The sequence below is a fragment of the Buteo buteo genome, chromosome 3 (assembly GCF_964188355.1).
Source record: "Buteo buteo chromosome 3, bButBut1.hap1.1, whole genome shotgun sequence".
Taxonomy (NCBI): domain Eukaryota; kingdom Metazoa; phylum Chordata; class Aves; order Accipitriformes; family Accipitridae; genus Buteo; species Buteo buteo.
Genome location: NC_134173.1, coordinates 12,618,875 through 12,645,776, shown reverse-complemented (window position 1 = coordinate 12,645,776; position 26,902 = coordinate 12,618,875). Strand labels below are relative to the sequence as shown.

The 26,902-nt window shown below is 36.9% G+C and overlaps 1 protein-coding gene across 2 annotated transcripts in view; it reads left to right on the top strand.

The window, feature by feature from the left end:
* ZNF407 (zinc finger protein 407) overlaps nt 1-26,902 on the top strand; it is a 356,342-nt gene that overhangs the window by 271,601 nt on the left and 57,839 nt on the right. The window contains exon 9 of one of the 2 annotated variants that reach the window (XM_075022873.1): nt 5,984-6,039. The exons of the other annotated variant lie outside the window; for it this stretch is intronic. Within the exon in view, the coding sequence (XP_074878974.1) occupies nt 5,984-6,006 (23 nt within the window). The 3' untranslated portion in view covers nt 6,007-6,039. Of the gene's footprint in view, nt 1-5,983; nt 6,040-26,902 lie in introns of those variants that run through there. 2 annotated transcript variants of the gene reach the window in all.

Genomic DNA, 26,902 nt, shown 5'->3' with positions numbered 1-26,902 from the left:
TGTAATTAATCTTTAGTACCCAGCAATACACAACTGAAGCCATATATTTATTTTAGATTGCGTAACCACGAGAAGACTGCGTTCCTTAAATCATTATCATTCATTGAGTAAATAAAATTAATTTGTTATGAACTTTGCCCACACAAGTTTGATGAAAAATAAAGGATAAGGAAGAAAAGAGGTATTTCGAGACCGCAGCTCACTGAATGATTACACATGCTGATGTGCCCTCCTTGTGCCTATGTGAAATGGCACGGAAAATTAGGAGCCCAGAAATTTCTTAAAATTCAAATTCTACTTGCACTCCCCAGGCTTTTTGATGGATCTTTAGATAAAGGAGATGAAATGGTCCATCAGATTAGGATTAGGATTCATCTACGATAATACTGCCCTAAACACCTGTGTATGTGCGCTGAGTGTACGAGTAGTGCTGCAGAATCACTGCGTGTCTACAACTTCCATGATAAAGCACAGGACAAAAGGTAGCATCTGCTTGCATTTTGTTAAGAAAAAGCCAACATGAGCCAGAAATTACTACATGGTATATCAGATCCGAGTCAGCGTATAAAAACAAAACAACATTACTGAAATCACTGTACCTCTATTTACAAAAAACATAAGTTAGCAGAGTATTTCCTCAAGAACCAGCAGTGTCGCTCTACTTTGAGCATGAAAATGCGTCGGTGATCAGTAGCGTTAGTGTTACAGTGTTATTGCCATTTGCGGATAGAGTTTGGGGCAAGTCTGACTGCAGGCGCCTGCGTGTCAGCTCTTCCCACCCTTGGTACAAATCAGTGCCGTTTGGGAGCCCGTTTCACTGCACCGGCGGAGGCTGAATCCAGGCTGTTAAAACCAGAGCATGTGAACTTCAAAGCAGCAGTGCTGAGGGGCTAGCCCAGGCTAATCATCCCCAAAGAAGCTGGGAACAGTATTGCATTAGTGTAGCTACGCGCTGCATGGGAAAGGGTTTGCCTCTGGCCGAGGCATCGTGTAGCAGGAAAGCGAGGGGGCTGCCGTCCTCTGCACTTCGAAGCAAAACCTCCAGAGTATTATTTAGTTATTAGATGGAATGGGGGGGGAAGTACCTTCTTTGGAATGCCAAGACTGCAAGAGGTATTTGTGCTGATACAGAGTGGGAGATGGAGAGAAGTCTTTCCAACCCCGCGCAGTGCTGCTCACTGCTTGTAAGCCTGCATGCTCTGTGTCTCGTACGCAGAGACAGACACACAGATGCCCCTCAAATGGGGCACGAGGTTGCCTTGCTGTTTGGTAAATATTGCATCTGCCCTCACAGATCCGTAGGATATGCCCCGGCATTTAATTCTTAACAATTCTTTGTTATTATTTTCTTTAGTTAATCAATTACATTTCTATTTATTCACTGTCTTCCTCAAGTGTTTCTTGCTATAATACTTCATGAAATAATTTATTCAGGCTTTCTTGATCCTTCTTGCTAAAGTTATAAATTTGATTGCATTGCTATATTGACTGGAACGTTACAGAGCAGTTAGCTTTTATTGTTTTTGTAGTGTAAAATATGTGATTTTATTGTTCATTTTTATACCTCAGATTTCATCTTTTATTAGAATTTTGAACTATATCATCTTCAGAGTAAGATTTATCCACAGTGCTAAGTACACATTTTAAAATGCTGATTAATTAACCTGTAATTCATCTTAAAAGTTAGATTTTGGGTTTTGATACAATCAGGAATGAGGGGTAATGAGTAAGCATAATTTCTGTTGCAGTATTTTTTTTCTCATAGGAGTTGCAATATCCATCCCACCCTTCCTTTTGCTTAAGGAAGGAAAGAGCAGCAATAATTGTCTAGAGTGTTATGTCAAGACTTTGCCCCATCTCTCTTTCATTGCTCTTGGGTCTGGGTATTGCGGGCAGAAGTGGAAAGGTCCCACTCCTGCGTGGATGTAGGTAGTCTAAATCACAGTGTTGTAATCATAATTTCACTCTGCAGTAATCTTGTGCCATTACATGTGATTGAAGCTGAGATATTAGTGTTTACGGTCCCTGATCATATAACGTAATCTTTAAACACACTTTACACCCTCTCCTCCTCTAGGATTATTTTCTTCTTGATTTTGTTACAGGAGGAGTTTGGGCAATTATTTTGGGTAAATAAACTGTGTATTACGTATGTAGTAAGTTTAGATTTCTCATAAGTGCAGCCTTAAAATTTTTTGTTGATTTTTAGAGTAAATACAAAATCCTATAAGTCTTTAAAACTCTAATTTACGTAACTAATACGTAATATGCTCAAATATAACTTTTTCTTCCCGGGTGTTTCATCTGGGAGGACTTAATTGCTTAAAATTCAAAAGTTTCCTGTAGACGTTTAAGCCCAAAAAAAGATTTGTCGGGTGATACATTTTTAAATATCAATTTCTGTGGACAACTTACTCATGTATTGTGTTTTTTCAGCAGCAGCTTTTGCATGTTAGTTCAACTCACTATGTGATACTTCAGAGAATTTCCTTCAATTTATATCTAACTTACTGTTAATGAGAAATCACCACGGTTAAGATGGGGTGCGGATGAGCCAGGTGATGTGTTCAGGTTCCCCTTGTGTCATCATCTTTACTTTTCACAACAGTGCAGTGCAGTCAAGGCAGTAGTGATATGGGTAACTTTTAAATTCTTGACTAGTCAGGCTAATATGCAAACATGAAATATTTAAACATCACTGGCAATTTGGCAATTTTGACCCATACAAGCAGTTTTTATTTTTGCTGCTCATGAGCAGCTACAATCAGTGTTCTGAGGTTTCAAATTGTCATTTATGTTCCAACAGTGGAAGCAAGGTTGCTGATAAAAGTATGCTTTACTCCTTTTTGAGTATCATTTGGGACAGAGGAAAGATTGGCACAGATGCTGAAGAGCTGGTAATATTTTTCAAAGAATGCAGTTATTAATTAATGCAATTCATAAGCTAATCTACAGATAAACTAATTCCTTGAAATTTCAATGTGAAGTAAAAAAAAAAAAAAAAAGAGTATAGCTATAATTTTGAGGAAAATTCTCTGTATCTTTCATACCAAACTGAGAGCACAACTCCCTATCTTAAGTGCAAAATGAAAATTAACTTCTTGCCTTTGCAAAATGAATTTACTTTGTATGTGTGTGCACACCATTTGTTAACAAAATCCTGGTCAGTGACAAACTTGATAGAAATTGGGAAGTAAGATTATTCTGATAGTAAGAGTCTTAGGGTGAATGGTTGGACTTTTGATGGACAAAAGTAGACTTTGACAGTAGAACCTATGAAATTGTCGTGAGTATTTTTAATTTACTAATCTTCCCTTTTAAATTTTTTTAGTGTATTTCAGGAGTAGAGAAGCAAAGAAGCAACAATCCAGATAATTTCAGATCTCAATCTGTAGTCAGAAAAAAAGGAAATGAGGTACAGAGAAATTAGAGTCCCCTTCTGTAAGCATGTGACATTATGAACTACCTTTTAAATGTCCAAATTCCCATTGAAATTGTACTGGACCCTCAGTTCAGACACGCACATGTGGATGAGGCCTGTTTCAGGCTTAGAAAGGGAGTCTGTGGAAGGCCCAGCAACCAAAGTCCCAGCCTCCCAAAGGACTAGTCTTCCTCTAATATAGGGCATTTTTTCCAAAACTAAAAATGCCCCTATTCTAATGTGAAGAAGTCATAAACTGATAGTGATATGCACTGCCTTTATTAATGCGGCAAAAGGAAATGGAAATGCTGGAGAGGGCTCCATTTCAAAAAAGTAGCAGCTATATGTGTTACGAGTAAAGTGGGGGAACAGGTACAGGAATGTGCTCTTGTATTTTGGAGAGAAGAAACAGAGTGTTTCTCTTACTGCTGGTACAACTTGCTGCTGCTGATAGCGATATTCCCTAAGAAAGTCTTTTCTCTAATTCCAGTAGCAGAGCTGGTCAGCAGCAGAGCCAAATCTAAAATTCCATTGTGCCTAACGGTGCCATCTCATACCCCAATTTACTAGTCAAGGATATTAATCTCAAACAGTATTTTCGGCAGTAATGGTTGTTTGTAAATACTGCGGCCTTCGTTTGAATGAGATATACATGCTGGCTCATATGACTCCTGGTAATAGCTCTGAATTTACGGATGATGTAAAGATGTTTAGGTGTAGTTCACAGTAGCCACCCCTGTTTCCTTGTGCTCTGTAGACCACTATGCAACTGTGCCCTTCCCCTTAAGCAAGGAACAGAGTGAAGCTTTGCGTAATTTCTGCCGCTTCAACCTTTGTACAGCAGACTGCACAAATGAGAGAGCTTGGATGGGGTTTCCCTCGTCGTCTGAAATTGTTCAGAAGTAGATAGGGCAAATGTAAAATCTGAGTGCCTCCTAAAACTGGGCCATTTATTGTGAGTGGTTAGGCAGGAGGTAGGACACAAGAGTATTCCAGTGGCTTTTTATCAGCAAGAATCGTTAGCTGCAGGTGGCCGCAGCTTGATTAGCTCTGAACTGAGCCGTCTTATGGTGGGAGACGTTTGGTCTTCATCTAGTCCAGGAAAATGGAGAAATTGGGTAGTCCTCATTCCCCATACATACTTTCTTTGCTGGACCAGGCATGAGTTCAGCAGAGCTGACACTTGGCCTCTTCTCCCTTAATTTTAATAGTGGTCTTTGAAAGAAATTGCCAAATTATTAAATGTTTAATATCTCAGCACTTAAAACATATCATTTTAAAACAGTCATGTATAATGTTCTTTTATGTGCATAAGTAGTAAAGTGCACCTATATTTTCCTTTGTGTTTGATCATTAACAGATATATTATAATGTCAATATATACTATGAACGATATTTTAAACAAACCTTCTACTGACTTGGCTGTAAACTTGAGAAAAAACATTGGTTTCACCTTAAGGTTTTAATTTCCTTATGTTTAGTATAAAATCAATACTTTAAGAGTGACTAAAATAACAACCAGACAATATTTACTGCTTTTATGCTGAACATTTCGGATCAGAAGAACGTAGGAGGAGTGTCCAAGTTATAATTTAAACATTTATAACCATCATTCTAGTTCATCTGGGAAAGCTTACTTTATTAGGGCTAGAAGTACAATCTATTCAATTAAAGCATTTCTCAGATAAGTACTCTGAGTGGTAAGAAGTATTTTCCTAAACATTAGACATAGATACTTGGATCTGGCGCACTCCTTCACCATTACAAGTCAGGAATAGTTTGTCTGATATCAATAAAATAAGATCAGTTTAAAATTGCTGGGAAAGAATGAAAGAATTGTGCCCACTACATTGTCTTTAAAAATAAAGTTAAAAGCATGCATGTGGTTATTGGAGTGTCTGTTCATAGATGTATGAGCCAGATAAAGGGCATTTTGCCATAATGTGTCAGATTATTTTGACTTCAGTTTTTCGTGAGGCATGTAAAGTTAAGGTAGTGCCTAATGTGAGTAATAGTGACAGAATCTGACCTTTCCATGTGATTTTTTTTTTATTTTCTATAATGATAGTAAACATCTGAAGTAAACCTTATACAAGTTAGAAAGTATTACTTTTTTGTTATGTCATTTGTGACAGTGAACCAACTGGAGTTGGTTTTAAATCTCTTGTCTTATGATCCCATAGTCCTTCTTCTTTGTCTTGTCTTACTTTCCAAAACAGAGCATAACTAAACATTCAGGATTGATCAGTAAACCACTTCTTCAGTGAAAAGGTAGAACTACCAAAAAAAAAAAATATATATATTCAGAAGGTAAGTCAAGTTTCAGGCCAGATGGTACAATCATTCTTACACTGACTGTACCTTTACAGTTGTAAACACTCTGTAGATTTCATCTAGCAGTGGCAAATTCTTGCCCTAAATTATGAAATATCAAGTCCAGAGTTAAAAAAAGAAATGAAGGATTACAAGTCTGAGTGCATTTCATTTTTGCCCATTCCAGCTTGAGGAAGGCCATTCCAGACTGGTCTTGCTTAGTCCTGTCTTTTTGTCTCATAACTTCAGGTTATTTTGCTACACGTCCTTGAAAGAATTCCTTTGTCTGCATCGTGAATCCTTGCCAAGTCTTTTCTGACTGTACAGGATGCACATAGGTATTGTATTGTCATTCACCCAAACAGTACGTCCTCTACAGTGACGCTATGTTTTCATTAGTATGGTATGGCAAAAATTATTTTTAAATACAGGCTGGCATTGAATTTTATATTTCACTTTTATATACGTAATGAATCTAAACCCAAACATGGATAACTTGTCAGGATTTAGTCATGGAAGGAAGCATTATATCCAGGTTTCTAAAAGCCAAATGAAGCCAAGTGAAAACACAAACACTGCTTAGTGTTTGGCTTGATCCGGTGATGATGTTAAGAGAGTTTTATGAAGTAATCAAAGATTATTTGGTCCAAAAGAGCAACACTGTAAACTAGACAATGTCATATGAACCAAAAAGTTTCTCACTCTTGCAACTGCAGGCTGATACCAGAATCACCAGCACCAGCAATTTATTTGGTGATAAATTAAACAGGTCTTCCTGAGCTCACACAAGCAGAAAGTAAGAAATGATCTCAGACGTTTGTGAGTCACACTGTGTCTGATTAAGTTAAAGGTATAGGAGATACAGAAAACTGCTGTGTGTGGCTATTTCAGATATATTATGTTACTGACACTGCAGCAAATACAGACATTGTAGGTTTGGCATACAAACGCAGTGTTGTTTGATCTAACCAGCGATGCTGAATTGGTCAGGAAAAGCACCAGTGACAAACCTTCAGCTGAATATACGATTACAGTTTACCAACACTTTTAGTGTACTTTCCAGGCAGCCGATCTCAGATAGTGTTTTCCATAATCCAAGTCTGCTGAGACTGCTTCAATTGCATTTATCATTTCAATAAAGACTAAGTAGAGATTCATGTTCTGTCTTCTGTATTTTTCTTGCATTTGACATACTATGATGGTGGCTCTTCTCTTTGCTTTAAATCCCACTATATTTCTAATGATACACTTTTTTGCAGCTCCGGGAAGTGATTGAGAAACTTTCTAACTGGAGTTAGATAGCAATTATAAATATTTTTTCATGACTTAGTGCATTCATGCTGTTCAAAAATGGAGGAGCGTACTGCTCCAGTATCTGGGAGCTGTGCTTGCATCCATTAGCTGTTCCAGGAGAGCGTTTCTCCTCATCAGACAGGACTCCATAGGGATATAATACTCCCTGTGTTCAGAGAACTCTTAGTAAGACATTAGAAGCAAGTAACTCAGTTGTGAACTACCTTCAATAATATATTAGCTCCAAGTGGAACAATGCAATTTGTTTTTTATTTTGACATATTATTTGTTACTGTGTGCACTGTCCTATAGTTTAATCACTGCTGAACATAGGTGAGCTATTTATGATTATTATTATCCAAGTTTTCAAAGACTCTTTGAAAGATCAGTTTTGTTAATAATCAGTATTAAATTTGCTTATGCCCTTCAGTTGGGACATAAGTGTAACATGGTCCATAAACTTCCTTTAGAGCTTTGTGGATATTTTTATGCCTTGTTGATTAATGAGTTGTTGTATATCATGGCTTCTTTTCCTGGTATTCATCACGTGTTAGATTGAGTTGCAACATTTTCTTACAATACATGTTATTTTATTGAACTCAGCAAACCTATGTATGGAGTAATTGTATTTTTCATAGGTGTATGACTTTTTTAAGTTTAAGCATACTGATATTTTAGGTGGTTGAGTTTTTTTGAGCAAAGCAGAATGTATCATACCACAGGAGTATGCCAGTAGTACCTGCTGGAACAGCCAGCCATTCAACTTCATGCTATGCATTTTCCTGATTTTAGTTGCAAGTTAGTACTGCAGTTATATATCGATGCATTTCAGTTTGTCTTCAGCATCTCTTTAATTAAGTAGCTTAATTGTTATGTTAGCTTTTTTTTATGTTGAGTTCTATTGTTATGTTGTTAACCAGGTAATAAAATGACTAAGTAGATTTTATTATTTTGTTATAGAACTTGTTCAGGTGAGAAAGTTAGTGTGTGATAAGCCAGGGTAAGAGTTTCTAGTATACTGATATTTCTGCATGAGGACTTAAAGTGAAATAGTTAGTGCCCTATACAATTTCATCATCTTACTCCATTGATATTGTCTTGTAATCGGGTCATTAGGGTTGTATGCTTTTCCCCACCACAACATCCTCTATTAAATTGAGTAAAAATGGAAAAAATGTATAGTGGGCTTTATGCAGCGTTTAGCTTTCCCTGTTGAAGTATTTAAGTTCTACTTGCAGTAGAATTATATTTTTAGCTGAATTAAGTCTGGGCTGATTTCCCCCACCCCAATCATCCTCTTCATTCCCTGGACAAAACAAGTAGAAGTGTTGCAAATGTCTTCCTTGTGTATATGGAGCAGGTTTTGATCAATGAAGGTTTACAAGCTGTTTTTTGATTCTTATATTCCCCTGATGGTACTTGCATGTGCTGTTGAGAATCCTGCCCTGTGGGTGACTGTGTAACAGAGCTTCCTTTTTTGCTTTTCCCTGAAACCAGAAAGTCCAAAATATTTCTGCAGGATTGGCACTTGTTTACCTAAACAAATTCCAAGACATTTGGAAAACACAAGAAAATGCAGAACATGTGACCAAAACCAAAGCCTGGGTACTTTAACTGTGTGTGAGGGAATGGAGACTGACTATTTTGATGTAGCCTCAAAATCAATTCTAACTGGGTTAAAGTTACTTGAGAAAGGTCAGTTCCAGGAATCTGTGACCATAGCTTTACTTCTTGCCCATACTGCATTTCCACTTAAGGTGTTTTGAGGAAAATATTCATGATATATTAATATAAGGAGTCTTAACTATCCTTTTGTCTTTCTCTAAGGATCATCTTTCTATCTATATTAAGAAATTCCTACATATGACTTTCTATTTTATCTATTTTCTATGAGATGAAAAAAGCTTTAGCTTATTTACTGTTCTGTTTTTAATGAGTCAGTTTTTAATTCAGCCTGACAATTGTTTGCAGTTTTCATTCTGGGTCTACACAAGTTCTATGCTAGTTTCACTATTTCAGTTGGCAATGAGTTTTTTCTGCAGTTCTATTATGAAAACAGTCCTTCATGTGTATTACTTGAAGTGGTGTAAAGGGTATTTTTCTATAGGTGGATTCTGTCCTTTATCAACCAAGTCAGCTGGAAATTTTTAAGACCATACTGGCCAGGTCACTGTCACAAGGATTTTATCACCATTAAAGCTGTAAAACTGGTCTGGTAGCTGTACATCAGAGTGGTTTTGGTTTGGGGTTTTTTGTTTTTTTGTTTGTCATTGGTCTGGCTGAATTCTTAAGAGAGTCTTACGAGCCAAGACTTACTCTTGAAGCAGTAGTGAAAACCTAAGTTACAGCCTACTTTGTGCAAGCCTTTGCTCAGGCTTTTTTTTTTTAAATACTTGTATTTGTTGATTTCTCTTCTTGAAAAGGATAAGTAATGCAATTTTCCCTTTAAACATAAGAGCTTATACCCGTATTTGTTCAATGGTAAAACCTTATTTTCCAAGCAATCATATTTATCTATATCATCTACTCATCTAAAAGTATCTATCTACACGTTTCTATCTATGCCAGCCAAATTTATACCTATTCAGAAAGGTATTTAAAATACCTTCTAGTTTACATTCATTGATTAAGGAGTATTTGTGCTGTTTAATGCAGCAAAATTGAGCATTACCAGCAACATGTTCAATAAATCCGGTAATATTTACAAGGAACTTCTTGGCCCAGTTTCTAAGTAGTCAGGAAAGCCTGGGTCCCTGACTTCAGTGTTTCCCAGTGGAGGAGAAATACTTCCCGGATATTATATTCCTGATTTAATACTTTGCAGAGTATACACAGGTTTTGAACAGGGACATTAGATGACAAAATCAAACTGCAAAGGATGATACGCTCTCTGGCCTTGAACAAAAGCCAGAGCAGAATACTGTGTGTTAAAGATTTCTAGTGAGAGCTACGCACGTACGCATTGCTGCTTCTGTGATATACCTTTGATCTTTATTATGGTGCCAAGAATGACTCAGTGCCCTTACAGTAGGGTTAGATACTTTTATAAGTGGCCTACACTTTTAATCCTCCTACAAACAGATTAAGTTGATTTACCTTTTAATAATCATCTTCCAGTTAAATGTAGTTGCCTACCTCTTGTGGTTAATTATATGCAAGAAAGGTATTCCTTTGATGTAATGTTATACTTGTCTTTGCATTAGCTTACCACAATTAGTCACTTAAAAGTCAGACAGTTAACATATTATATGGGTAGTTTTAATACCGAGGAGCAATATTTCCAGTAACTTTCTACAAATGCTGGAACCGGCATAAATAAAAACAGGTGTGTTCTTCAGAGTACTTACACTGTCATAGGTTACATTTGCTACCCATTTTGGTCCATTCTAGTGATATCCCACAATCTGGGCCAGAAATAATGGCAGCTTTCCTAATTTTGTTAATAACACTAAATGTTAATACATGTAGTCTTCAGACGTTGAAATCTGCAGAAACATTTATGCGTGTTTTCAGTAACAGATTCCTAGGAAAACCTACGTTAAATGCATAGTCCAGTAGTTCATTAATCTTTTACTTCTAAATTTAAAATAAAATTGTGTGACATGAAAATCAAGTATAAATATTTTAGTTGTTCAGAATTTTTTTCTAATGCACTAAGAATTTTGCATTTCCTGTATTAACTTTTTAAGTACAGGGTAAATTAACTTGACTTTAGTAGCTGCAAAAATCATGTAATAGCATGTTCCTCCTATGCTAATATTCAGAACCAGTTAAGCATTTTCATTAGAGTTTGGTATTGTATATTGATTTTTTTTTTTTCATATTTTCTTTTTCCTGGAGCGAATAAAACACTGGCTTCTAAAACATTGAAGTCAGTTGAAATAGGCTGAAGTAGACTTAGTGATTTTTATCTAGAGTGTGAAGATTGCGATCAGTTTCTGGGTTGCTGCCATTAATATACATTTAGGTTATGCAGGATTTTGTCTTAATATGATCAGTCTTTATTTATGTAAAGTAGAATCCTTACACCATTTTACCGATATACATTTAGCAAAGGCAGAATTCTGGATCTCTATTATTAAAAAGCATAGAGCAGCTATCATATTCGGGGCTTCTGCTGAAATATGCTTTTAATTGAAGCGGAATTATAGCTATATATTATCAATGTGAATCTAGTTAAGAGTACAGCATTGGCTGGAGAGCTTCATTGTTGTACTAGTACAACGGGCTCTGTTTTGTGGGTTTGAATGTAAATGCCATTATATGTCTAGGATAGGTGCTTAGTGCAGGAAGGGATCAAATAAAATCTTTATTCTGGAAGATGTGTACTTCCAGATGACATGACAAACAGTGTTTGTCCTTGAGAAGAAAGGCTAGAGCTGTATATTCAATGGTGTTTGTATTTTAGATAGGCAGTTAGTACTTTGAAAAGGGGGAGTTGCATGCCCCTATCTAACTTAATAGTGCCTCAGTCCAGGAAATAGTTCTGGAGAAGTCTTTTAACTTTGCTTTCTAAAAAGAGGGAAAAAAAACCCCAACAAAACAAAACAGAAAGAGGAGGAAAACAGTAATGTAAAAAGCAAGCTTCAGGTGATTAAAAACACTTAAGAGAAGCTGGAGTTTTTACCTGTTTCTCCATCTGCAGTGCAAAGGCCAGCTGCTGTGACTCTATGTGTTAACATTTCATGGTCTTCCTGTTGCAGAATGCCTGGGAGTGGTTCAGACAAAAGCCAAGACATGAAAAAATGGAATCCATACATTTACCATTTTTATGTGCCATAGAGGGCTAAGTAGATGTTCAGTTCTTACCCATGAATGTCAGTGTTCATGTACTTAAAGTGTGCGACTAAATTATTAACATTGATTTTAGGAGAGTCAATGGAGACCTTAAATATGTGTGCTAATATTTACATGATAGGAACCTTAGTTTCACTGCTAATGAGTTTTTAGTCATCATACCTATGTAACGTGTGTTGAAAAGCAAATGGGAAGTGAACATCTCAAAGAGAGTATTTAAAAGAAGAACTGTAGAAAAATGTGAAATCATGTTCATGTGAACTGCTTTTCATGAGACAAGAACAGACAGATCTCCAATACCATCAAAAGGTGGTACATTTGGAATGGACAGAAATGTGTGTGGTTTTACACAGTGCAACACTGGACCAGTGTTTCTCACTGTCACAAGCTATTACTTTTGTGAATCAGATTTAAAAAATCCTTTACCAGCTGTTTCAGATGGCTTAGGAAAGGATGTTGTTCTTCTGAAACTCTTAGTATGCATAAAAAGTGCAGGTGTTTACCAGAATACTGGTTAGGAAGGAAGGGGCAAGTGGTGTATCTGTTAACAGAGAGTCATTAGAAGTTAACTGACTTTCCCTCTTGACCAAAACTTTTTTAATAGTCCCGAAGAAGGTTTGTTGGAACTTTGTCTGAAATATCCATTGGAGCCTAGATCTTGAATCAGATGGAGAGTACTGATAAGAAATCCTGTAGTGCTTCCATCATTCCTGGTTGTTGTCATCATCTCTTCTTCTATGCCCTAGGTTCAGTTGAAGGTTTTCTAACCAGGCAAGGTTGCATTTAATGTATTGTTCTATATTTGCAAAAAATAACCTTCCGCTCCCAAGTAGTCCAGGGATTTCAATTATTAGGGACATATTAGTACATAAATACCGATAGATGAGCAAACAGAAATAAAAGTTAATTTTATAACATGTTTTTCAAGCACATAAAAGAAATTTTGGATGCCAAAGTAGAGAACTGCTTCTCTAGAGGGAATAAAATTTAGCAATATAAGTCCAGTTGCTTTAACACAGCATAAATTCCAATAGTGTAAGTAGTCTAAAATTATCATCATCAGTGAGTACACTAATGAAACCTTGTTTTTCTTGTAATTTCAAACAGCAAAAACAAGTCTTTGGGGCATAATAAGATGATAGCATACGGTATCTGTTTTAATAAATGATGTTCAGATTGGAAATACTGTCTGATGTTAATATACTTTGAAATCTTCGTTGTTAAGCTTTTCTTTATTTAGTGAATGTTATTACCCATGGTGACCACAGACACAGACAGAACAGGCCTGTGATGATGATTTAAAAAAAAAAAAAAAAGAAAAAGAAAAAAAAAAGAGATTTCCTGTCTTGTACTACTCAGTGACTCAGTGTTGTCTGGCATAGGGTTATTTTGTTGACTGATTGCCACTGGATTTTTATTTATGCTTTTTAATTAACAATTACAGTTTAAATACCTCATATAAATCTGTGGTCTGTGAGGGGGGTGGTTGTTCAACTTTATTATGTTATTTTAGTATGCAGAAATATCGCAGTATTAGATTTCAGTAGAACCCTGTTTTATAGATGTTCTCTTTATCTTTTAGAAGATCAAAAATGACTGCTTCATTTTGGGTTGGTCTTTGTTCCAGTTTATGTAATGTGACTACAGAAACTCTTCTTCAAGAACAAGAACCTGCAAGCTTTTTCCTTATTTTTTTTATAAAGCATATTGCAGCTAAGGACTGTTTAACTAATATGGTTTTATGGGTTATAATGAGGGCACTTCAAATCATATTCACCTTTAATTTCTATAATATTATTGCAACAATGAATAAAGTACTTAATTACCTTTCCACCATGTCAGGGTCTTTTCTTTTTCCAAATATGCTATAAGAAATAAGCACAAAAGATTTAAATCGATCTCTTTTTGTACTCATCTGCTCATGTAATTGATTCTCCCATATTGAAACCTATTCTTTCTGTCTGTATACCGAAGATTTCTTTGCAAAGGTCCAGCCCCAGCAGGTTGATTACACACTTGTTACCTGTAATTCAATACAGCAGCGCCCTGTTTACAAAGTCCAGATTTCCTGTGCTGTCAGTTAGGGCAATCAGCACAAAGACCAAGAGCTTTTGGAACTAAATAAACAATGAGAAAAACATTCAGGGCTGCCAGTAACCTTCACAGGTAATTTAACAGCCTTTGACTACAAGGCATCAGTTGCTGTAGATGTCTGCCGAGTATGAAATCTGACATTCTCCCTTGCCATGTTCTGCCAATAGGTCCGTGTGTAATCTCTCGCTGAGGTTCACCGCTGCTCCGCTGCACTCAACCAAACCGCCTTTATTATGACGGACGCCCACACCTGCGTTCTGTCACCTACGTGCCATGTACTCTTCCAAAAGGATACAGCCATTTATTTAGAATTTCAGGGTTAATGAGATTAGAGTCGCTCCTTCGTCCCTTCTGCCATTCCCGTTCTGGTCAGCATCCTGGCCAGCACAACCTTTTTGAACTCTTCTTAGAAATGTTTAAATACAAAGAAAGAAACTGCTTGATCAATTCTGCATAAATTGGACTGTGGTTTTCTTGCAAACAGGGAACAGAGGGATCTCTCTTTTCTAGATGCCCTTTAAGTATTGGACAGATTATTTTATTGTCTAAAGCTTTGCGTTTATGTGTTTTTAATTTAACTTGTTGTATTTCTGATGTATTTGGTGCCTTCCCTGTCGATTCGGATAATGATTAGAAAAGCTATTTTAAAGACCACTGACGTATTAAAGCAGACAAAAAACCTCTGTGAGGAGAAGAAAACACAGGCAGGGATTCATCTGGGTCCATGTAAGAAAAGTTCACATCTTTTACTTCAGCAGTCAAATCTCTCTGCAAGCAGATAAAATTAATGTTATCTATACAAGTTTAAAAGTGCATCTGTTAAAAAAAAAAAATCAAGCTAGCAAGTATAATACTTGTAAGTTAGATGTTTATTATTCATATAAACAACCCAAACTATCCAACAAATAAACATTTTATTGGCTGCCTGCAACGTACTCAGCTCATGGAATCCTTCCTGCCTTCTTTTTTAATTATTTCTGATATATAAATCTGTAGACATCTTGCAAGCTGTTATGAAGAATCTATTTTTTCATAACTGTTGTACAAACATAAGAACTGAAATGATTTTAAAAATCTGGGAAAATTATATTATTCAATTACGTTTTAACCAGAAACTCGTTCCCTGTTCTATTTTTACACTTTCACTGATGAATTTCTGAGCTCCTTGTTATGGTCAGTTTAATAGGCGATAGCTGAAGGTACCGTACAATAGACACTCCCCGTTGCTTGATTCACGTATCTGCCCTGTAATTCTGCCTGAGGGAACGTGCTTGTGCAGCTGTAGATATATGCATATCCGTGGCTGAAAACCAAATGTATATATTTAGTGTTAGTTTAGTTGTTCTAATTATTTGCTGTGTCTGATTTGGCAATGAACATACAGATTTAAATTATATAGACATGATTTGGGCATAGCGTTGGAGAGGAAGGATTGTTATGTGGTAGCGGTTTTCTTTCTTTTTAATTGTGTTGTTCTCTGCAAAAGTAGAGGCTGGAACACTGGCAGACCAGAAGCAGTTTACTAAAAGCATAAGTGATTCAAGTGAGAAATTCCAAATTCATTTGGGGAACCCTAAATGTTTGGTGGTGTTTCAGTGGTCCTAGGGGAGCAAGGGAGGAGGATAATAATAACAACACTATTTTAACTGTGCATTAATGGGGTCAGGAACAACACTGTGAGGGCGATGATCTTACTAAGAACAAAGTATTGTAAAGATTTAACTATTTTACAATGTGTGGGCACAGCAACTATTAAGGATCCTAATGTAGAAAGTGCTAATGTGATCGTAACTGAAACAAGCAGTTTGGCATAGCATGGTAACCTGTAGGAAGCAGCCATGTCCTGCGTGGGCTAGCTTGTGGAAACTTATGGAGCGGACAATGACAACTCAGTATTTATGATACGTTTCACGCTAGTGGATCCATTATATAGCCAGGATGGGTTGCATTTAACTGTTTCAGCAATGGCAAAGTAATGAACTGCCACAGGAAAGTGCTGCTGAGGTGGTGTATGGTCCCCCACCAGGTTGTAGCTCAGTTAGCTATTGAGTAGCCACTACAGCTTGATTATAATGTATCCTTACTAGGTTAGGTTCATCTCGGATAAACAGTGGAATACTTTTAATGGAAGATACTGCCTGGGACTTGTTTGTTTATTTATTTTTTTTACATTACAGAATAATCCGTACTTGACAAGAACTAAGATAATTTTAAGGCCCTGTCAAAAAAGTGACCTGCGAGGGTAGCTACATTCATGTTATGCCCAGAAGTTAGTCCTACCTAAGTGAGAAGTAAGCTCCTTCTGTGCTTAGCTGTTTCACTCGCAGTCCCCGTGCTACCTTCCGCGTTTCTTACAACAGCTGAACTAAGCCAAAGTACCCAAATGCACCTGTAGCCAAGGGGGGGGGGGGTTTACATGGTTTGTCACAGACTCTTTAGACATTTCTCAGATGCATACCCACAAAATGATTGCTGCATGATTGCTTCTTCTGCAGTATATGAAAACTAACTCCTTTTGGACACCTGAGGAAAATTGGAGAAAAGTATTAGAAGACTGGTGCCTTTTGAATTGCAGTAGCACACTGCACAGTGATTGCATTAGCAACCAATAAATTATTCTGCTTTAAGTTTTAGCCATTCTCTTTTTTTCTGGATTAGCTGGTGGGTTTTTCTGTATTTGGGTGGGAGCTAGATTTAGAGACGTAGGCTGAATTATGTTTTTGAAGTGAGAACCATCCTAGATTGCTAGTCTATGGTTATTGTTGTTAGTTGGTTTGATGCTACAAGCAGTAATGTCTGCACAGAGGTCAAAATCAAGTGGAGGGCTCATGTTAGGACTCAGCTTCACTTTAAGTGTGATTATGAAGAAATTATGACTAAGAGGATTTGAGTTTGTAGATGTCTACAACAAACTTTGAATGCGCTTCTGCTTCACGACCTCTCCTTTCACTCAAGTTCTAAGTTGATGAAATTTTGGCCTAGGTGGGTCTGTTTAGAGTAACGTTTCGGCTCCCTAACTATATCCCACACATTTGAAATATTTAGATTTTATTACTTCGTATTCTACTTGTAATTTGACACTTTAAAAAAATTTATTTTATTGTGCTTTATTTGTGCCTTATTCTGCCACAGAACTCTGCTAGTAGGCAGTACTTCTTAAATTTCAGCAGCAGCTATGTTTGATGTCCAAAAAAAAAAAAAAAGAGGCACATTAAATGAAAAAAAATCTGTTACTACTTGACTTAAAAAAACAAAAACAAAAACAAAAAAAACCAAAAAAAACCCCAAACCAACCAAACAAAAAAAAACAAAAAAACAAACCAAACAAAAAAAAAAACAAAAACAAAAACAAACAAAAAAAAAACCCAGATGGTGCATCAGGAACTGCAGCTACTCCTGCATTTATCTATCTTTTGAACTGAATAGAAAGCCCTAGCTACCCTGTATCTTAGTAATGTGCGGTAAGGATACTTAGATAAGACAACGTTTACATTCTGTTGCCTTCAAAATTAAATCTTTCCACAGCCTGTTGTTAGGTTTGGTTCCAGTTTTCATTGTTGACTTCTCCAGTATATCTCATTTGGCTGATCATGTGCAGTAATCTAACAGTCAAAAGTGATCAGGACTAAGGGAGAGAAAATGCCACTGAATCTTGAACTTGTGCTGCTGGTTTCCCATTCCCCAAATAGTGTGAGAGCATCTGAAGGCAAATCCCATATGTTCTGGATCTGCATATAAAGTAAGTCAGGATAAAACTGTACACTGTTAGATTTTTCCTGAAAAAAAATGGTTAGCATTTGTTAGCTGCAGAATGAGCTAGTTTTCTTCTTCTGTTTTAATGAATTGCTTCATACCTCTTCACTTCAGGGCAGATTTAATACTGCTGTTGATATTTTGTTATCTCTGGAGTGTAATGTGTTTGTGTTACAGTATAATTGTATTTTACACTTCTTTGTTTAACTTTTGATTCTCAAATTCATCTACCCATATCAGAGGGGAAAACAGACTGAAGATATTTTAAATGTGTTCTAATCATTCCTGACTCTTAATTTTTAAACAACATATTAAGCATGTTTTTTTCTCTGTCAACAATATATCAATTGAATGGGATCAGGCCACAGTTCAAAACAGAATTCTTACAAATCAATTTGATATATTTTTCAAATCCAAAAAAAAGTGTTAGGACTGCCAAAGGAGTTCTTCGTTACATGTCATTTTCTGTCAGCAGGGGTTTGTTCATTTGTTTGTGTGGTTTTAACTGAATTTGTGATCATGGATTCCAAAGCAGATTAACTTAGGTTAGTGGAAAACACCAGAAAGATGTTTCTATGCCAAGTGGAACAGGGTTTCCGTAATGCAAATAGGCATTAATTGATGAATTCCTGCTATAAAGTGAAGTGGTTAATAAGCATAAAGCAATATGAGTAACAGAGTAGGACTGTTGCACAACTTCGGCGATGATTTAACAAATACTAAGGTACTATTAATTGTAGTGCCCTTTGCTGGGGTTGTACTAAAAATCAGTATACCTATCTGAAGTGAAAGATGACACTTAGGCAGACAAGAAAATCTAAAAGGAATGGAGAGAAGATGAGGGAGAAGGCAGCATTCACACTAGGTAGACTGTTGTGTAAATGAACTCTAGGGGATCAAAAAGCAATACTTTATAAAATGCATTTACAGGTTTCTTTTGCCATCCGTAAGGTCTTGTCTTTCTTTTGTTATCTTCTTTGTCTCACACATGCTTTCTCTTGCACATGCACAGTCTCTCTCATTCTTTTTATTCTTTTTTTTTTTCTTCTGCCGTATTCTTTATAAATTCCTTTCTTAATTATATCAGTGACATTAAGAATTCTAGGGGAAAAAAAGAAAAAAAATCATACAAGACCCCTAGTATCTTTGGCAGATTTTATGATGAAAAAACACAGCTGGAATTCTATCAGAGTGTCACAGCAGAACTATCTCCACAGCTAGCTTTATTTGTGCTCTGGAAACTTTAGGGTGCTTGGGGAGGGGGGGAGTTGTTTAGTTTGGGGTTTTGTTTTGGTTTTTTTTTTGTTTGGGGGTGTTGTTTTGTGTTGTTTTGTTTTGTTTTAGAAATTGCGCAAATGGAAAAATCTCTTTAAACTGTCAGCTCTTCTGAGATTGTCATTTGTATTTTCTTGAACATCGGGCTGCTGCTTGCCCAGCCAGCGCTCTGCAGACTGTCTGTTTGACTCTGTTCCAGTATCACCAGCTCTCCCATTTAACTGTTAATTGCACGGTAATTAATATTTACGTTAAGCCCCAGCACTGGAATTCAGATGATTATATGAGAATCTTCTATTACTTTTCCTTTTTTTCAAATTAAAACATTCAGTCTTCATTATAATGGAAACATACTTGGTGTGACCCTAGGACTTAGTAGCTTAGGCACAAGCTTCTGTAACTTCATGTCCAAATTTCTCGGTGGTTACCAAGTAGTGAGCTATGAGTACGTTGCAGGCAAAGCATGCTACCGAGCCCAAAGGACTAATCCTTGTTATTTCCATGAGGAAAGGCTTAGGCCCTTTGCTGTTCCCCAGGCTGCCATGGTCCTGGTGGAAGGAGACCACCACGTTGGTTTGGGTTTGGCATTATGGTGGCTGGAGGCAGCAGCAAAGTGTCTGGTGGTCAAAGAGAGGAGGAAGAGAGATCAGGCCTGGGACCAAGAAAGTGTAGCAATGCAAGGGAAGGGTTGAGGAATGGGAGTGTGTGACTTGCAGAGCATTGCCTCATTCCTCACGTGAGGTCCTGCTAGGGGAAGAATTTTTCCTGCTGTGTAGGAGGAAGGAGAGAGAAAGTATGTATTTTTACAGAGCTTGTTTTGTTGAGTCTTTCTTTCTGCTATTCTTTATACATAAAACAAATATTGTTTTAATAAGGTGTATATTCCTTTTTTTGGCCTGGAAATAGTGTCAGTAACCATGCTGTTGATGGCTGCCTGCCTACATGTCACTTCTCCCTCTCTCAGCCAAAAATAACTTCGCCACCTCCTGTCATTTTCAAATTGATTTTGCAGGAATATGCCATTAATGACCATGCCAAATCAAAAAGCTGCGGTTTGGATGTTACTCATAGACAGGATAGAAGCCACACTGAGGAGTGCTTGCAGGATGCAACTGTTTAGTAACGAGGCTGTTGGTTCTGCTGCTTCTGAAACTGCTCTTTACAGAAAACATAACAGGATTTGATAACCTGCACGTGTTTATTTCCTTAATGCATCAGCAGTAGCCTCAACTGCTGGTGCATGTGAGGTCTTCTAGGATATAGGAAGAAGATTAATGAATCTATTAATGTCTTTTCTCCAGTATTCTTCTGCACCTCAGACCCATCTGCATGCTGAACGCAAAGGCACTGCTTCTAAGCCGACATAAAGAGAGTCAGAAATCTATGTTAGTTCTCTATATCTCCATCACCTCCACTTCTATGAAAGCACTGGTATTAGCTGAAGGGATATCATTAGGTTTATTTGAAAATGCATTCCTGAAAAGTGTAGCATTTCTGCTCCAACTTGGTCTTACTTTTATTTGGATGCTAGCATATATTCTGAACTTAGCTGTTCTTCCAGAATAAATCTTCCAGTTTTATATTCCCTTCTCTAAATCAGGTTGCACAATGAAAATAAATTGATAGCATATTTAGTGTTTTCTTCCTTGAAAAACAAACATAGTCTGTCAATGGTGTTATATAAAAATACAGGTATAAAAACAAATTTCAGATACGTATTACCCTTATATATCACCATAATGCAAATCCAAGCAGTATTTATTTGCTACAACCAGTGGCTGCACTGATTGTGTCCTTATGAAAATAAATGTTTCTTTAAAAATGTACATATCAAATTAACATACCAGATACAGAAATGATTCTTTTCCGCACTTTTTATCAAAAAAAATTTGTGTAAGAAAAAATGGCAAAAGTCATGTTAGGAGAATGAGCTCACTAACAGAAAAATAGGGTTGAGATTGGTTTTCAAGGGTTAATATTTTTAGCTAACACTAAATGTCTGAAATTTGTTTTAACATGGAAGTTGGTTAAATGCTCTATGTGTGTGCCTGGTTCTGGAATGTAAGCTTTATAAAAATTCCCTGAAAGCAAAACGTTGCAGTTATATTTTTTTAAGATTTTTTTTTTTATGTAGGTTTAGTATCACTGTCACAGCATCTGAGGCTTCTTTGGAATAAGCTACATAGTTAACAGTTTTATAAAGGGATTGCATCATAGAGACTTTTGTGATGGATTTGTACATACTACAGCAAAAATTGCAGCAATAAAACAGATCTTACCCAAATGACAAGTTGAAACACATAATTTTATTTATTTATTTATTTAAATGAATTTAGTACTCATGAAAAGTGCCAGATTGATGGCCACGGAGACTCAATACCTCTATTCCACAGACCAAGTACAGAAAAAAGTAGCGCAGGATTCTCATGTGGCCTGGCTAATGTCTTAACCTTGATCTGTAGCTACGACCTTTAGACGCGAGTAGTTCAATTTACATCCCCACTCACTCCTTAGACTAAAACTGCCAACAAGGGTGGCAAATGTGGTGATACCGTAGTGGAAACTAGTCAGAACTGCTGACTGATATTACAGGGACAACTCAAACTCTTGAGTAACGACTGAACTGGGCAAGATTCAAAACTGTGTGATGTATATGTGAAGGTTTCTACATTACTGTGCCAAAGTCCCCAAGTGGTTTGTCATCTGGGCATGGTATTCCTCTTTGTTCCCTGACTAAATCTAGCCAGCGTCAAGAGCTTTTACACTCTGTCCATGTACAGTTGCGTTTCAGAGGATCAATCCCTTTTTTTTTTATTTTTATTTTTATTCAAAGAAATAAAAATAATTCCCCCTCAAGACCAGGTTTGAAAGACTCATCCTGAGAAGGGTTTCTTGAGCTTTGCCTCTTCCTCCCCATAACTCTTTCCCTACTAGTGAGTCTGATCAGGAATAAGTTATACTGCACTTGGCAGAAGCGATTAAACAAATTGTATCGGCTTGGGGGCACCAGGCTTTGGTTTGGCAGTAGCATGTCTGCTTTCTCTTGAAGCTTATCTTGTCCCTCTGCTGTAGCAACTATGGAAATCAGAAGCAGCCGTTTATGCTTCTACACTGTGATTGGAATTAGCATGCATTTAAAGTAGTCGACCTTAATTATTTCTTTGCAAAGCTCAAGTAAAATTACTGTTCTGTTACCCAAATTCCCCCATATTGAGTAGGGACTACTAAGGATAACAAGACTACTGGTGTAATACTATTTCATTGCTAAATAGAATTAAGATGTTCTTAAGGACAATAATGCAGAGATGTGCCACTTTGTCACAGGGGTCTGTTCCAAGTCAGAATGTTGATCTTAGATGGGAAATAATATATGAAATATTTTCTATAGTTTTCAGGTTTTATTCTGGGTATATTTTTTAAAGCGGTACTGTTGGACATAGTTTAATTATGCTTTCCCCTTAAAAGAAAGTATGTTATTTGAGCTACTACTGGTTGTTTAAAATGTAAACTTTAAACTGAAAATAGGAAAACTGTCCTTTGGGGAGATTTTGTACTTGCAGATGGGCAAAAGAACCTAAGTACTGTAAGAGTCATAGATTTGATTGGAATGGTAAAAATTCTGACTGGCTGAGAAAAATTCTGTTTGAGTTCACTTTAGTGCCTGATGCTTTTTTTTGTTGTCGTTGTGGTCAAGTTAGTGGCTGCTGATGCAACCTGAGCTGTAGCACTGGTGTAACACTGGTATGCAGAAAAATGTAAGTGTACTTTTATCACCAAAAGTAAGCAGTCTTATTGTAATCCTGGTGATATATTCCCCTGTTGTGCTGTCCAGATGACACAGCTCTTGGATACATTTGATACTTGCCTAATATCATTATCTTTAGGTCAGATCTTGGTCAATATTGAGAAGTGATATATCTTACTTAGCACATGTGTATTAATTAACAAGTGGCTTTTTGCTGGAGTTAAACTTTTCATTGTATAGCTGGTTTTGTGGGAAAGTTACCTGCGCTTTACGAGTTCTACTCTGCTCTAACTTTCCTTGAGAGGCTAATAATATATATCTTTAAGTGAGTGAAATCAGATGGGTTGGCAATAAACTCAGATCAGAGCTTTCCAACAGTAGCAGTCCAGCTTCAGAAGCTCTGTAATCTTAAAATTTTTAGCTTCTAAAAGCACTTATGCGAACACTTTGTAAAAAAAAAAAAAAAAAAAGTTAATTCTTCCAAGTAAGTAAAAAAAAAATTAATAATTTTGGTAAATGATCGTGTGGTAATTATTAAACTAATATGTAATTAGCATTTTCTAATGACAATCATAATCTTGACAAATGCTTTCATTCATTTTGTTCTGATCATTAAAGACTTTAAAAGCACTGATTTTTGTTAACTGAGTCCCTTGGCTATTCATCGGTGATGCAATTCAACCTAATACTCCAGTGGCCAGTAATCAGAGAGTTGCCTATTAAGTGAAGGAAATTTTATCATTGTCTTTATGAACATCACCTTTATTTCTTCTCTGACACAGCAGGTAGACAGAACTGTGTAAGAGCATCCAACTGATATGTATTAATTACTTTCCTAAAATGGTGAATCATACCAATTTTTGGATGTTTTACGTGATCAAAATTCAACAAATACTTTGCCAATAGCACAATCTCTGAGGTTGTTCAGGTACAGTATTTTTTTGAAAAGCTGAACCAGAAGTAGATTTCAGTCTTCTCAATATTTGTCTTTGCTATTTCTTCTTAAAGTTTTGATTTTCTTTGGGGCGATGTTGTAGTTTTTTCTCTAGTAAAAGGTGTATTTCTTTTCTTCAGAAGCAACATGCTCTTATGAATTCCTGTGGATAGCTGTTTCTTATGATATATTATCTAAGAGCTTGATTCTATAAATTTGCCCTTAATTTACATCAGAGATACCGAACATGGCATAGCTAAATGTTCTACTATGCAGGCAACACATCCTCTAGTCAGCACTGATGTCCAAATCCCCTGGTTTATCCCAGTGCTCATCCCAAATCCTTTCCCCTTGCAATTACTTGTGCTTTTGACCTCTGCCATGGCAGAGTTACTCTTCTCATCCTTAGCTCTCTGCCATAACTCTGCAGCTGCTCAGGTCTCCATATTCACTTTCCCGAAGCAAGAAACACCCAGAATTCGTGGTCCCTCTGCTGCCTAACTCCTTTTTCAAGCATGTTTGTCCTGCAGAGTCTCAATTTCAGGGTTTTTTTCCTGCAGTTGGAATGGGGTTATTTTATATTTACAGAATGTGAAAGATAAAACAAGCATGCAAAAAGTATAGCAGTGTAATACATAGTCACCAAAATATTTCTGTGTTTGTTTACTTTAGACTTTTGAGTTTATGCAGAGCCAAACTGACTTCAAAAATAAAGGACAGATGATCAGAAATGTGGATAAGGACAGCATGTTCCTCTGCTTTATTTAGCATTGAGCATATTAACGGGTGCTCAATAAATGGTAATGATTTTGGAGACATGGTGATTGATGTTTCCTGGATCAAAACGTAGAGGTTTTGTTTAAGAACAGCCCAGCTGGCAGAGTCATCCTCTTTTGAAACTGTTTGTGATCAAAATATGTCAGCCGTATCTATAAAATACAGTAGGCAAGACTTTTGTCAGTGGATTGGTTAATTTATTTTAACAGTAAACTATCAACTGTATCTTTGATTATTCATCCCTCCTGTCACATCATATTCCTATCAGTGAGTTAGAGTGCTGCTCTTTTCTCTGCTTTCCAGATTTAGTTCCTTTTGTTGTAAACATACTGTTCTCAAAAAAGGGCTATATATTTTTGGCGTGAGAACATATATAAGGTACTGAAAAGAGAAGATTACGTATTTATTTGTGTACAAAATCGTACCACATGCATGCTTTGGACAGCTAGTATTGAGGGAGACAAAACTATCATCCGTCTTCTAAGCAAGCCATCTGTGTAACTCAGCTAATGCCATCCTCCCTAGTCAGAGCACACCTCAGTGTGACTGGTATAACCCCAAACTCGAGGAGCAGAAAATGAACATGTCTCTTACTTTGTCGTCTCAGCTGATTGTTCTTCTTAAAGAAGCAATGCTTTTGGCTTTTGAGTTAAGAGGAGATGGCTTCCAGCTTAATGGCTTCTAAGACACTTGGTACAGATACTTAGCAAAGCCAGTTAAAGCCATCCTTGGTATTTCCATGGTTAAAGAAATAAGTGGGAATTAAAAAAGAAAGTAAGCAAACTTACCTTTCTTTTCTCTCCCCCCTTTTCTTGACCCCACCTCTTTCTCCTCCTTTTCTCTCTCCCCCCAGCTCTTTCTTTCACCCTTAAGGAAAATAAATCAATTACAGTCTCCTTTCTGACCTTTCAGTTTGTCATGTATATTTTTCTTTGGGTTTTTAATGCTTTTTGGATACCCTCAAGAGGAAAGTCAAATTTCTTAAGGAAAAACTCACATAGTTGATTACACTTTAAAAAAAAAAATGGGAATTCATTTCAAATGTTGGGAGCATATTTACCAGATAAAAGTGAAAATATTTCATATAATTTTTCATTTGGAAGATTTTTATTTCTGAATTTGTATAAAAGGATTTTTTTTTAAAGTAAAACATGAAAATATGTGTTGTTAAGGAGCCTGAAAAATCTGAGTCCCTCCATGGGACAGGTACTGTAAATATCCAGAGTAGACATTTCTTACCCTATTAATGTGTAGCAACAGCAACCCTTGAACTAGGGTTATTGACAAAATAGGTTGCAACAGCTCCAAAAGAATGGTTTGATTGTGTCTGAATGCATTTAGACAGCTTTAATTCCTGAATTAATTATACAATATACTATAATGCTACAAAGAAGAAGCCATTCAAGTCATCTGCATCAAAGGGAATTTGTGTATCAAGGAGTAGACTGTGGTATGTCCTCACAGCTGCGAGTCTGGGTTGCATGGGGAAATCATCTGCCCAAAACTGAGTTCTCCTACAAACCTCTGGTTACAGTGAAGGCAACAGAATGTCGGTATTGCCAGCTCCACATATTGCTGCATATCTGGTCTTTTTTTCTCTGGATGGTAATTTCAGATCTCTGTTAGTTGCATTTAAAGTCACTGAATTTCCCTCATCCCCCCAAAACGGAAAAAAGTAACTGTTCTTACCTAAGCATTTGCGTCTAGCAGTTTGGAACATTAAACCCTCAAATATCTGAGCTAACACAGCTTGTGAAAAGGTTGCAATGATTGGTAGCACTGCGGTGTTGGAAACTATTTGAAGAATGACTCTTCCTGACTGTGACAATCATTGCCCCCTTGTCTGTCCGTTCTGTGTAACGGTGCCCGTGAAGGTAGAGCCAGGACTGTGCTTACTCCCTACTTACTCCCATCCACTTTTTCAGCCCTTCAGTTGAGGCTCTGACCTTTTAATGACTACTTAGAAAACTTCTTTACCCTGTTGAAATGCCTGTGCACCCCATAAAGAAATTTGGTTCCTAATGGCAACTGCAATATTGACATTTCATCATGTGTTGCTTTTTATGAGAGATGTAGACATTTGAAAAACATGACACAATTTCTCACAGAGGTGTTGTGATCTTTGAGGGACAGAGCCTCATGCCAAAACATACAAAACAAGTGGCTGAACCTAGGGCCTGAATACGTTGACTGCAAAGAAATCAGGAAAGAATCCTCTTCCCAGTGGCCATAAAGCAGCTTTTGATCTGTATTTCTGAAGCTGTGCTGTTCGTTGTTGCTTTCTTTTGTTCTGCTTCTGCCTCCTTTTTTCCACACAAGCCTGTTTGCTTTAGCCTGCCTGTTTGGTGCTTTGCAGAGCATCTCTGTAAAAGGGGATTTCATAGCCCATAGGTTTATGTGCCCTGTAAAAATTCCTCGCAAATATTGTTCCGTCATTACTTAGTACAAGTACAGCACTTCTGCTGCCATGGTGCTCTTGACTGAAGGCATAAGTGGTATA